Source organism: Bubalus bubalis, chromosome 8 (assembly GCF_019923935.1).
Source record: "Bubalus bubalis isolate 160015118507 breed Murrah chromosome 8, NDDB_SH_1, whole genome shotgun sequence".
Classification (NCBI taxonomy): Eukaryota; Metazoa; Chordata; class Mammalia; order Artiodactyla; family Bovidae; genus Bubalus; species Bubalus bubalis.
The window spans coordinates 65,591,077-65,606,052 of NC_059164.1; the positions used below are offsets into that span (position 1 = coordinate 65,591,077).

The 14,976-nt window shown below is 34.1% G+C and overlaps 1 protein-coding gene across 2 annotated transcripts in view; it reads right to left on the minus strand.

Annotated features, from left to right (window-relative positions):
* ZNRF2 (zinc and ring finger 2) overlaps positions 1 to 14,976 on the minus strand; it is a 94,082-nt gene that overhangs the window by 19,686 nt on the left and 59,420 nt on the right. The window contains exon 3 of one of the 2 annotated variants that reach the window (XM_044946697.1): positions 10,124 to 11,840. The exons of the other annotated variant lie outside the window; for it this stretch is intronic. Coding sequence (XP_044802632.1) covers positions 11,812 to 11,840 — 29 coding nt within the window. The 3' untranslated portion in view covers positions 10,124 to 11,811. Of the gene's footprint in view, positions 1 to 10,123; positions 11,841 to 14,976 lie in introns of those variants that run through there. 2 annotated transcript variants of the gene reach the window in all.

A 14,976-nucleotide genomic window follows, 5' to 3' on the forward strand; every position in this document is an offset into this window, starting at 1 on the left:
ATTTGGATCCTTGTCCAAGCAAATATAAGCAAAATAAAACAGAACCCTAACTATATACTCTAAAAAGTGAAATAGACAAAAACAACAGTAACTAAATACTTATAAATTCAGTTTTCTTGGGCATTTTTGTTTCTAACTTGCCTAGGAAAAAGCTCAGGATTAAGTATTCTATAAAACCACATACCTAATAAGCTATAAGAAGTTTTACAAGTCATCTAAGAAATTTCTCAATTACCAAATTACTTCCCAATCTTCATATCAAATTAAGATGACTTTCCTTTACTCTCTCCCTATCACAAATCGCTGATTTGCTCACTCTAAATAAATGTTTACTTAAATGAGTTGTCCACATTAATACCCTGGTTTCTCTTCAGATCACATAAATGAGTTGTCCACATTAAAAAAGGAAAAAAAAAAAAAAAAAAACCACAGAAAAGAAAAAAACTGAATATATAAAAACAGAATAAAATACACTTTGAACTAAAGTTTCAAGTTCATTTTTGCTTTGCATCAATGCAAAGAAAAAACCATCAGTCCTAAAAAAAAACAAAAAAGCTGATTTTCAGACTTCATTTATGATTGTATACTTTCAAATTATATTAATGTATTCAATTATAAAGTAGTCTTTAATGGCAATAACAGAAGTCAAACAATCTGGGTAATATAATGTAGCAAATTTTAAAAATGTTATAGACAGTTCTAGATTCAAATCCCAACTCTGCAATGGATCTAGGAATAATAGGGATAACAATACCTACTTCACAGGGCAGTGATAGGAATTAAATAAAATAAAATTCCAACTCTGCAACAGATCTAGGTACATAATGGGGATAACAGTACCTACTTCATAGGGCAATGGTAAGAATTTAAAAATACCTGTTAAATGTCTAGAATTGTACCTAGCAAGGAACAGGTATGTTCTGAATACTAGCTATAGGACTACTGAGAAGGGACTCTTCCTCTGAGCTTGTTATCTTCAATTGAAAGAAATGATGAAGGCTGCTAGACGGGTCTCTTAAGAGTATTATGGAGATCTAATGAGAACGCAAATGGAAGACCTGAACTTTGGACAACACACAAAATTCTTTGAGCTTCGTTTTCTTCAAATAAATTGAAAGTTTTAATAGTTATATCTCACACACTCTTTAATATTGATCATTAAAAATCGAAGAGCTAATGTAAAAATGCTTAACTCTAAATGTTGGCTAAATTAAAATTCCATTTACTATCATATTGAAACTGAAAAATGTCAACTCAAATGGCATATAACAAAACATATTATGTCAGAACTATTATCAGATTTATGAATTATGGAATACATCTATCATTTTGTTAGAATGAATTTGAGAATGAGTGTTACAGTGTGTATGTGTATGTACTGCTTTTATTAACTGAGGCTGGAGTGTGATGCTCCTTCCCTTCTGCTTCCTCCTGAGTCTATGAGGAGGAAGGAATTAGAAGGTGGAGTCTTAACCACTAGACTGCCAGGGAAGTTCCTTGGTTTTTTTGTTTTCATTGGCCCAACATTTTTGATACAAACAAACAAAAATAGAGTCTTTGAGCCAGAGGTGGCCAATACTTTGCCATCTCTGTATTCAAGAAACAATACATTCCATGAGGAAGGGAAGCTTGTAGATTCTGCTTACTCCAGCAGGTAGCATGGTGTTTTGCAGTTACTGCTTGAAAAATATTTTCTGAACAGCTAAGAAAACAGAAGATCTCAGAAGACTAAAGAAAGCACCAAGCAACAAATGAACCAATGGAGACAGAAAACACCACAGTCAGAGGGCTGGAGTTTCGGTGACTTGGGCACGTAGTTTGCAGTCTGGTGACTCAGCTGAGCTCAGACTTTTTTTTAAGTGTACTGACTTCTTTATCCAAGTGGTTCCTATCCGCCAATCAACCAGAAAGCACTAATAAATGCAGAGTTTGCCAATAAATAATAATAAGTTGATTAAAATTATGGGTAAAGAGTTATAAGTATTATGTATACACAGGAGAGATATTTTATATGTCCATTCCACCAAGATAATAAAGCAAAGTGTGAAACTCACATGTACCTGGAGAAAAAGGAAGGTGAGAACCAGTATTTCTCACAACAACAGTCATGCAATAACAACTCAGAGTTCTTTCCTGATCCCCTTACACTTTGCTACTAAATGACTAAATATTGCGACTAAATTACTTAAGAAAAAAAAACACCCTGTGAGAAAAACCCTGGAGAAACTAAATCTAGATTCATCTGAAAATTCATGTAATGACACCTCATGAAAATCAAGAAAGGGCAAATGTAAAATGCTTTCTTCAAAAAATTGTTTTTAAGGAGAGGGGAAACACACTGATTCTGAAAGAGGTTTATTTCTTTCTGCTCAAATTTCACCAATCCTTCAGCTGCCCAAGGCAACTTCAGTACCTGAGCGAACCCCATTAGAACAAGGGGAGAAGGCTGCTCTGGTGGTGAGAGTACTACTCACAGAAAGAACCTACTGAGCTGGGCTGAGGCTAGAACTCTCTCTGCACCCAAGAACAAGGAAACAGTTCTAAACAAAACTCTACAGTTTTCACAGTTTTAAACAAAAAGGGCTAGTGTGCACCAAGCTTATGAGCACAAGGTTCACAGGCGGAAAGTATCTTGCTTTCTATCCTCTTCTATTTGAGAAACAAGTAAGTGTGATCTATATGTGTGCTAACATTACACAACAGAGAAAAGTCATAAACTAAGCACACACAACAATGTGAATGAAGGTGAACCAAGCTAAAAAACTGAAATAGACACTTACCATAAAGTCAGAACGAACGAATGAATGGAAGTAAGGGAGATGGTGACTCTACAAGTAGAAATTCCTAGAAGGATTAATACTTCAGAGGAAGGGAAAAGGAAGGTCAACGCAGAAAACCAAGTCAGTAATCTGGAATAAATATCATGTAAATAAAAATCAAAAATCATTAACAAAGACATAAGAGAGGATAAATCCAGGAGCTCTTGTATTGAAATTATAGGAATCACAGGAAGAGAAAAAGGAACAGAGAAAGAAATAATAATCAAAGAAATACTAGAAGAAAATAATCCCCAAGCTGACTAAAGATCTGCATTTCTAGACTGAAAAGTCTTCTAAAGTCTCAATTAGAGATGGGAGCACAGTGAAAAAACACTTAGATAGATGCATCCTGAGAACAAAAAGAGAAGTTTCAACCTTCAAAAAAAAAAGAAATTAATCTGTAAGCTTCCAAATGGAAAGAACAGGCAAATTAAGATGAAAGGAAAATGAGACCCAGCAAGACCTCACATCTGTAATACTGGGAATAAAAGAATACTACAATTTTACAGACTTAAAGGGGAAAAAAATTAAAATATCCTATATTTAGCTAAGATAGTAATCATATGTGAAACCAAACAAGAAACACCTGCAAACCCAACAGCTCATTAAGTATATCATCCATGAAAGACTAAGGAAATTATTGAAACTGCAACATAACAAAGGGTTTTTGAAACAGAAGCAAGATCCTGCCAGTGCAAACTTAATATGTAATATAGGATGTAAAGTCAAAATTATTTCATAATACCCAAGAGTTGGAGATAGAGGGGAAGGTGAGTAGGAGACAGGAAAGTGAGCAAGAATAATGTATTAGGTAGATGAGCACAAAGAAAACTCCTAATTTTGATAGAATAAAACAGAAGTATATGTTTAACAATATATATATTAAAGTTAGGTAACCAACAAAGAATCAAAGATTTATAGTGAAAGTTCTGAATTAATTTGGAAGAAAGGGAAGGAACTCGACCAATCCAGAGAAGACAAGGAAGAACCACCAGCTATAATGTAAACGTATGTGTGCTGAACGGTAAATCATATAATATTTATCTAGCTTCAAAAAAATCAACTTATTTACCATGAATTAAAAAAAAAAAACAGGGAAAGATAGGGAAACAACTGTCCTAGAACACATGTCAAGATATAACAGTTGAGGAGTGAAGATGAAAAAGAGGGAACAACCTACTACATAATGAAGTTGAAACTAGAAAAAAATGGAGCACAAGAAAAAAATGACATTCCTGATATCACAGGACCACAAGGGGACAAAAGTGAGAATAAACTGGAAATGAAAAGAGCTTTAATCATTACCTATGGAAGACATAAAAAGGAGATTTCATCACATACCTATAGTAAAAAATAAAATTCAAGAAAACATCACAGAAACAAAACTAGATCTAGATCTATATACTTAAGGGCATACTGAATCCTAGAAAGAACTAATCATGAAAAATCAATGCTATTTAATATATACGCTACTGTATTTTTGTCATAAAAAGTGGAATTCTTTAGGCACCTTGGTAAAAAGAATGTCAACTCTAAAAAAGAGGTGAAATCAGGTTGGTCTTAGATTTCTCCAGAGTAGCAACTTACACTATAAGGCTGGAAGAATGTTTATAATATCCTCAAGTAAAGGAAGCATAACCCAAAGATTTTATATCTAGTTGAACTGTTACTTAAAAACAACACAGATAAGCAATGTTAAACAAGAAGTCTAGAGAACTGTTTCCCATGACTCTTCTCAAAGGATTTATATGAGGATAAACCTCAACTAATCAAGACAGGCCTGGAAAAGCTTAAGCAAAAGGACTGGCACTGAGAAGTGAATCTACTTAACTACAAGATTAAAACAAATGTGGGAATTATGATATACAAATTATATACCTAAAAATTAAAAGTTAATTATTGTCTAATAATTGGGTACAAAAAAGTATCATTTGAAGTTGACAAGGCAAATAACAGAAGTATAAATATATTTATTAGTTTAAAGATTAAGATAAAGAGATAATTAAAATTGGGATATGGAGGTAAGAAAGGAGAAAGGAAATATATTTAATTTCATCATTGCTCATAAAAAGAAATTAAGTGTCTAAAAATATCTAAAAAATACTATACAATTATATTTATGAAAGTACTCTCTAAAAAAAGAAAAATGGTTCTTCCTAAAAGAAGAAGCATATGAAACAAAGAAAAACTGGCCATTTGGTGAAACATTTTTAAAGAGCCAGAAAAACAAAGTATATAAAATTATAATGCCAGAACTAAAACTAGCCTATTAATACATATAAATGAAATAAACCAACACAATAAAAGGAAAGATTAGATCCTGACTGAAATTAACCCTGCACTGTAAACAAGAAGCATATCCAAAACAAAAAGACAAAAGTTGAAAGTAACAGGACAAGAAAACATTTACCAGGCAAATACAAACGAAAAGAAATAAAGAATTACAATCTTAACATCAGACAAGGTTGGATGTAAGGAGAAAAGCGTGAAAAGAGACAAAGGACCATTATAGCACTAAAAGGTGAAATGGCACAGTTATTCTAGTTAGGAATAAGAGACATAGCACTAGCATTCACAAAGCATAAAGCACAGACAAAACAGACAGAAATAGAAATACTAGCAGCAGAGGACTTCAACTCACTTCAGTCCATGACAAACAGAGTAAGAAAAAGATGGATGTAAAAGATCTTTCGAATACAAATACAAAACACTTCCCCCAAATGACTACATATTAAACAACAAAAAGAAAATCTTAATAAACTAAAAGAAACAGTAAAGATAATATCCTCTGATCACAATATAGTAAAACTAGAAAACAAGTAACAGTAACTTTTGATCCAAGAGGGTATTCACCCAAAACATAGAATATTTGAACAAATTTTTTAAAAGTAACAACTTCTTCAATATCTCATATACTAGCAAATATACTCCAGCATTAAAATAAAGTACTAGAAGTATTATCAGAAATATTAATGTATAAGAAATATTGATCTTTACAGCAGTGGACTTTACTTTTATCACCAGACACATCCACAACTGAGTATCACTTCCACTTTGGCCCAGGCTCTTTATTCTTTTCTGGAGGTGTTTCTCTACTTTTTCCCAATAACATATTGGACACCTACTGACCTGGGGGACTCATCTTCCAGTGTCAAATCTTTTTGCCTTTTCATACTGTTTATGGGGTTCTTGAGGCAAGAATACTGAAGTGGTTTGCCATTCCCTACTCCAGGGGACCACATTTTGTCAGAACTCTCCACCATGACCCATCCATCCTGGGTGGCCCTGCATGGTATGGCTCATAGTTTCACTGAATTACACAAGACTGTGATCCATGTGATCATTTTGGCGAGCTTTCTGTGACTGTGCATAGGAACCTGGAATGTTACGTCCGTGAATCAAGGTAAATTGGATGTGGTCAAGCAGGGGATGGAAAGAGTTAACATCAACACTTCAGGAATCCGTGAACTAAAATGGACAGGAATGGGCAAATTTAATTCAGATGACCATTGTATCTACTATTGTGGGCAAAAATCATATGGAAGAAATGGAGTAGCTCTGATAGTTAAAAAAAAAAAAGAGAGAGAGAGTACAAAATACAGTACTTGAGTGAAATCTCAAAAACAGAATGATCTCAGCTCATTTCCAAAACAAACTTTTCAACATCACAGTAATCCAAGTCTATGCCCCAACCACTAATGCCGAAAAAGGTGAAGGAGAACAGTTCTATGAAGACCTACAAGAACTTTTAGAACTAACACCAAAAAAGAAGATGTCTTTTTTCATCATAGTGGATTGGAATGCAAAAGTAGGAAGTCAAGAGATAACCTGGAGTTAACAGGCAAGTTTGGCCTTGAAGTACAAAATGAAGACGAGCAAAGTCTAGCAGTTTTGCCAAGCAAATGCACTAGTCATAGCAAACACCCTCTTCTAACAACACAAGAGACAGCTCTAAACATGGACATCAGATGGTCAATATGGAAATTAGACTGATGGAGAAGCTCCATACAGTCAGCAAAAACAAAACCAGGAGCTGACTGTGGCTCAGATCATGAGCTCCTTATTGCCAAATTCAGACTCAAATTGAAGAAAGTAAGGAAAACCACTAGGCCATTCAGGTATGACCTAAACCTAATCCCTTATGATTATACAGTGAAGGTGACAAGTAGATTCAAGGGATCAGGTCTGAGTGCCTGAAGAACTATGGATGAAAGTTCATAATACTGTACAGGAGGCAGTGACCAAAACTATCCTTAAGAAAAAGAAACACAGGAAGGCAAAGTGGTTGTCTGAGGAAGCTTTACAGATAATTGAGAAAAGAATATGAGAGAAAGGGAATGGAGAAATGGGAAGATATACCAAACTGAATGCAGTTTCAGACAACAGTAAAGAGAGATAAGAAAGCCTTCTTAAGTGAACAATGCAAAGAAATAGAGAAAAATAATAGAATTGGAAAGACTAAAGAAAACTGGAGATGCCAAGGGAACATTTCATGCAAAGACAGGCACAATAAAGGACAGAAATGGCAAGGACCTAACAGAAGCAGAAGATATGAAGAGGTAGAAAGAATACACAGAAGAACCATACAAAAAAGTTAAGATTTTTATAGTTTACCCACACCCAGATAATCACAATGGAGTGGTCCCTCACCTTGAGTCAGATATCCTGGAGTGTGAAGTCAAGTGGGCCTTAGGGAGCATTACTACAAACAAAGCTAGTAGAAGTGACGGAATTCCAGCTGAGCTAATTCAAGTCCTAAAAGATTATGCTGTTAAAGTGCTGCACTCAATATGCCAGCAAATTTGGAAAACCCAACAGTGGCCACAGGACTGGAAAAGGTCAGTTCTCATTCCAATCCCAAAGAAAGGCAACGCCAAAGAATGTTCCAACTACCATACAATAAAGCTCATTTCACATGCTAGCAAGGTTATGTTCAAAATCCTTCAAGCTAGGTTTCAGCATTATGTGAACCAAGAACTTCCTAATGAACAAGTTGGATTTACAAAAGGCAGAGGAACCAGAGATCAAATTGTCAACATCTGTTGTATCACAGAAAAAGCAAGGGAATGCCAAAAAAACATCAATCTCTGTTTCACTATGTTAAAGCCTTTGACTGTGTGGATCACAACAAACTGTGGAAAATTCTTCAAGAGATGGGAATACTGGACCACATTTTTACCTGCCTCCTGAGAAACCTGTATGCAGGTCAAGAAGCATCAGTTAGAATCAGACATGAACAACAGAATGGTTCAAAATTAGGAAAGGAGTATGTCAAGGTTGTATACTATCACCCTGCATATTTAACTTATATGCAGAGTACATCATGAGAAATCCTGGGCTGGATGAAGTACAAACTGGAATCAAGATTACCAGGAGAAATATCAATAACCTCAGATATACAGATGATACCATTCTAATGGCAGAAAGTGAGGAGGAACTAAAGAGCCTCTTGATGAAGGTGAAAGAGGAGAGGGGAAAAGCTAGCTTAAAATGCAACATTCAAAAAAAGAAGATCATGGCATCCAGCCTCATCACTTCATGGCACGTAGGTGGGGAAAAGTGGAAACAGTGACAGATTTTATTTTCTAGGGCTCCAAAATCACTGTCGAGGGTGTACTTCAGCCATGAAATTAAGAGAGGCCTACTCCTTGGAAAAAAAAAAAAAAAACTATGATAAACCTAGACAGCATATTACAAAGCAGAGACATTACTTTGCTGACAAAAGGTACATATAGTCAAAGCTATGGTTTTTCCAGTAGTCATGTACAGATGTGAGAGTTGGACCATAAGGAAGACAGAGCACCGAAGAATTGATGTTTTAAACTGTGGTGTTGGAGAAGACTCTTGAGAGACCCTTGGACAGCAAGAAGTTCAAACCAGTCAATCCTAAAAGAAATCAACCCTGAATATTCACTGGAAGGACGGATATTGAACCTGTAATACTATGGCCACCTGATGCGAAGAGCCACCTCACTGGAAAAGACCCTGATTCTGGAAAGACTGAGGGCAGGAGGAGAAGGGGGCTACAGAGGATGAGATGGTTGGATGGCATCACCGACTCAATGGACATGAATTTAAGCAAACTCCTGGAAACACTGAAGGACAGAGAAGCCTGGTGTGCTGTAGTTCATGGGGTCACAAAGAGTTGGACATGACTCTGACTGAACAATAAAAACAAGGTAAAAATCTAAGACCCTGCATGGTTTCTGGTAAGCCTAAGTCAAATAACATTAGAGAAAGCAGAACAGAGAGAAGTATGCTTTATAACATAAAAAGATTCAACGGAAAAGGAAAATAAGCCATAATATTTGTGTAAACAACATATTATGAAATACATAAAGCCAGAAAAAGATTGCTGCAGGCAACTATCACCAAAAGGAACTTATAACATTGTAAGAAAAAAATTAATGAAACTATGGCCACAGAGGGGGCACTAATAAACTCTTTCCAAATTTGTCAGACTATGTAAACCAAACATAGGCAAGAATACAGAGTATTTCAATAATACAACCAAACTCAGTTTACTGGAAGTATATGCATATATGTTTTAAAAAGAATAATGTAAGTAAATTTTTTATTCTACAGAGAACATATATGCTTCTCTTATATTCACGATTTACAGAGATCAATGATGTATGTGGTCACATAGTTATTAAAAACATAGTTATGGGCAGCATTCTCTAATAACAAGATCAGAATGACTTCCTATCACACATACTCCTCCTGTCATAAAAAAATTTATCTTCAAACTAAAGAAGCATTTTCTTCTCAGATACATATTAAAACCTCAGATACAACTGAAGCCTCTTGTAAGAAAAATATTTCTGTTTATAAAATACTTTTATTAAAATTAAAAAACTGAAAAGAAAGTAGCTTTATCCAGTTCATAGACCTTATTATTAGCTTTATTTACAATTCTAAAGAAGCTTTTTTGAAAATACAAACTAAATATAAGCTCTTTCAAATAGCCTAAGGTTCAAAAGTACAAAAATTTACAACATTAGAATGAAAAGGCCAATATAACAAAAAATAAAAATTATAATATTTGTAAGAAAATATTATATGCAATGCAATGCTGTGGCAATTAATTAGGAAATTCAGAAGAAAAATATTTTCTAACAAAATACAAATTCCCATAATTGACTAAGGACATTGAAGAACATGAATATACTAATAATTAGGGAAGTTATAAGGACTGTCAAAGATTTAAAAAGGGGGAAGCTATATGGTTTTGCAGTCAAATTATATATGATATGAAAATAATAGTCCTTCAGGGTTTTTCAAATTATTCCAGAGCAAAGATGGAAAGCTTTCCCACTCATTTTATTAGCATAATCTTTAGTTAGCACAAACTTGGTAACATTGCTTTATAAGAATAATCTATGATCAAACAGTTAAATCCAGTTAATATTAGAAATCAACACAATTCAATTGAAACATTATAAAATCTACCAATGTAATTTATCAACAAATAAAGGAACAAAGCATTTAATAAAATTAGGCTGTTTTTTGCCTTAAGTAAAAGAGAATGAAATGAGAATGACATATATACAATGAAGATGATTAACCGTAACTCTTAGCCAGCATCTATGAAACACTAAAGACACATAAGACAGGCATGTCCCCTGGCACCATTATTATCAGCATCATTTTTAAGCTTCAAACTAATGCAGGAATACAAAGAAACAACAAATGTGCATAAATGCTTGAAAATAGTATCTTCATTTGCAGATATGTCATAAATCTAGAAAACCCAAAGACTTGCCTAAAACCTAGCTTCTCTTTATAACCAGCAAAAACAATTTGATATTCAAATAGTAAGCAAATCTGATCCACAACAGTAGCAAAACTATAAAATACTAAGCAAAAATTTAGCAAGTTTAACACTGAAGTATAGGTTCTCAGTGAATCAAATGTAGAGACAAAGCATGTCCCTTAATAGGTAAACTGACAATCTTAAAAAATACAGCACTGAGGAAGACAGTGAACTTTTCCTTAGTAAGATTTAATAAGGTATAAAACATGTCGAGTCCAGTTCAGTCTTATGTTAATGAATAATGAATAATAATGAATAAGAGGCTGTTCTATAGTCACTCATCTGTATTCTGTATATAACAAACATAAAATGTCTGAAACTAGAAAGTAAGACTTCACAATAGGAGTCCTTCACTATGAAAATGTCACAATATGAAACCTAACAAAATTAACTCATGTTTTCCCTAAGGAAGAGAAAATTACAAAGTTTTTTGTTGCTGGGGCTTACAATAGTAGCTCTCATCCACCTAAAAACCCCTTTCATCCACTACTATAATGATAATAATAAACTAAGATTAGGTATTTCAAATTATATATGTGCCATTATACATTTTAGTGTGTCTTGGGAATACTTAAAATCAGAGAGCACATATGGACCATTAAAAACTTTTGGAAAAATATTATTTTAAATAACCACAAATGAGAATGTTAAAAATCTTAAAAAAAATTTTTTTAAAGAAATGTATGGTCTGTCTCTTAGAATTAATATTCAGGTTAAACTTCTACTTTTCTGTATTAATTTACTGATTGATTGGTGGAACCAGATATAATTATTCTTTACATTGAGTTATAATCCAATACCATGCTACAGGGCCTCCCTGGTGGATCAGTCAATGAAGAATCCACCTGCAATGCAGAAAACCCAACTTCGATCCCTGGGTGGGGAAGATTCCCTGGAGAAGGAAATGGCAACCCACTCCAGGATTATTGCCTGGAAAAATCCATGGACACAGGAGCCTGAAGGGCTACAGTCCAAGCGGTCACAAGAGGCAGACACGACTTAATGACGAAACCACCATCTCCTTGCTGTAATAATTCTGTTGCTCGAATTGTTTACGGGGAGCTCATTCAGGTTTGCTCCTCCTGTGTCCTTCATCTTTCCTGATTTTGGAGCACTTCCTTGCATTCAAATAATACAGTATCTCCAGGTTTTTCTTTTGCTGCTCCAGTCCTAGAATCAGCCATTTCTCCAAGGAATCCTGTTTTCTTTTTACATGAGAATGGTATTTAGAAACCAAAATTTGGGTACTGGGTGTCAAAGATTTTTAAGCTGTAAAAAGATCTCTCACACCAAAAAGCATTACAAGGAAAGGTCTAAGAAATGAATACCAAGAAGTACAGTTTAAAGGGATTAAGATAAAAAGAATCCTAAGTAACAATAACCTATGAGGTACTGAGAGGTCAAGAAGCCTGGAGATCCCAAAGTCTGTCTAGCAAAAAATGGAAGAAATCAAGCAAATCACAAATATCATAAATATTTAGATACCAAAGGAGTGAGACTAGAATATTTTTATTGTTTTGTTACCTTAAAATATTCAATGACCTTAACCCCTTACTCATTTTGGAAAAATCCTAAAAAAAAAAATTCACAATTTTCACATTTTGCAAAGATCAACAACGTTGACAGCAGCTAGGTACTTTTACAGCCATTTTACTCCAATTTGAGTCCTCCAGTGCCAATCCTCAAGTCGCCCATGGCTCCTCTTTCCCCATTTCTAGCAATCACTGAACTCAATTAATTCTTTCTTCATCTCTTTCTCTACGTAACAATCATCTGACCATTTCCTACATGAAATACCATACCATTCTTCCAACTGGTCTTTAAATAAATTATTTTCCTTACAAATATTTTTGCACATGAATACAAATAATTACACGTAATTTATTTAAAAACTTCATTCTTCAGCCCTAATTTATCTTTTCACCTACAATTTTCTTATCATTCTGTTGCCCCAAACTATACCTACCTAGTTGTTATTTACAAGTACATCCTCCATTTCTCTCCAAATCTTATTAATATCAGACCAATTTATATACATATAAAATAATTTTGAAATGGCAAAACTGTTGATAGACATGAGCTGATTCGTATCTTTGCTCCAATATAGAAGAAACATAAAAATGAGACAAATTTAGAAATGCATTGTATAAATTTGCATTGAAATTTGTTTAAAATGAGTTTGCCAATACTACATTCTAACCAAAGAACTGTGACCAGAGGAAAAACCTTGCCCTCTGAGGACAGCTCTATAGGTTTACTTGGTTTTCTTGCACTCCAAGAAAAGTCTTTTCATTGTCTCTGTTTTGTTTCTTCAGATTTCTTATGATTCAGGAAAGCTTACCTTGAATGCTGGATTAATTTTTTAAAAATCAATGTTATAAAAGTGATATGATAAGAACACACAAAAAGGCAAGACAATGATTTATAAAATCATGAAACAAAATAAGATCTATAAGTAAAAACAAAATCTATAAATAAAAAAAGATGTAATTTTTCTTCTCAAATTTTACTGAAGAAATCAGAAACAGAAATATGAAACCTACTTTATGCTTTAGAGATCTACAGAACTTCCTTCTCACTGAAATATGCATTTTAATTTCAACTTCTATTCTACATATCTTCTTTTATAATAGGCCCTAAGAAAAAAAGGTAACAGAAACACACATCCATTTATAATTAGTTATTTACAATATTTTATTTCTGTACTGAATATGAAAGGATTTCTGCTTCTTCAAAGAGTAAGCAAACTGCCTATCATCAGCTTTAGACCTCAGATTTCAGCTGTGCAGGCCACCATATTCCTTATAGAAAGCAGAAAAAGTATTTCTTTCCTTGAATTGTAGTTGTAAATTTATCACATCAGGTGAGAACAGGTAGTGCTCTAATTATCCCCTTGCTTCTCCATATATTATAGGAACTACTATTGCTATGCAAGACTTTTAGACATCTAATTTGGAATTAAGTTACTATGAGCTTTTAAAATATCAAAAGAAATTTAGACTTGTCAGCACATTAAATATGGTATCCACTATATCTTTACCTCTTAAAGTCAAAGGTAATATTTATAACAACAGGTCTTGTTTCCTTAACACTCACTACAAAACCTACAAAGAAGTATGTATGATTTTCGCAGTAACTCTGTGAAGACAGGCGCTACTTCCAGTCCTAAGTTTACAGGAGAGAAAATCAAAACCAAGATTTCACACTGGAATTAAGTAATAAAACAGAGATCTGAACTCAGCAAGCTGAACTTAAAGATTACAGTTTGTACTAAGTATCGTTGTTCTTTACAACACTTTAATTGCAAACTGGTACTGCTTTTGAGCAGCTATATGCTAAAAGAAGGGCAATAAAACTGAATTTAGTGCCACATAAAATAGGTATACAATTTTGGTAACTGGATAAGACTGTTTCTTGTATAACCACTTCTGATCCATCATCTTATTTATAAAGTAAATACATGCTAAATTTTAAAATTACTACACAAAACAAGAAGCATTTTCAAATTCTTTTCCCATTTAGGCTGTTACATAAGATTGAGCAGAGGAACTCTTCATTTGCCAGGATGTCTCCTCAGTTCCAGGAAAAGAAGGAGGGCTCTAAAGCACAAAAGCTTACAACAAGAGAAGGAGACGGCACTAACTTATACCTGCGTAACAAACCTCGTTTATCATGATTTTCCTGGTAATCCTCCACAACTGGCCTCCCCATCCTCACTTTCTTCTTTGTCTGCAGCTGAAGATGTTATTAAGCCCACATTATAAGCCACCCTGGAGATCTCATTTTCCCAGGAATACCTTCTATGAACCCAGGAGGTATACATGTTAATAAACTTTTGTTTTCCTCTTATTAATCCGTCTTTTATTACAGAGGTCTCAGACAAGAACTCAAGGGTAAGGGGATCATTTTTTCCTTCCCCTACAGACCTTTGCCTTATAATTGCCACAGCCTGTGAGGGGAGAGTACATTACATCTGCTACCTCTATCTAACCTAAACCAGTCAATCACAGTTCTTCCTTTTCACTCATAGTTGACCACTGTCCACATTTTAAAAATTCAAGAATCATACATGTTTATAAAGAAGCGTTTTTGTTTCCTGTTGTGAATGTCTATAGATACCCATATATAATTAACAATTTAAAAATTTTCAGGCCTACCTACCTTATAGTAGGTAGCTCTTCTTACAAGTGGCTGAAACTTCACTTTTTCTATTAAGTTTACTAATGTCTAAACTGGAATACTGTCAAATATTTAAAACCTCTATTCTTGGATCAAGGTATCCCCAAACAGAAGGTTATATACTGCTCTTTAAGCCACCAAATAAGTGATCTATTAGAACAC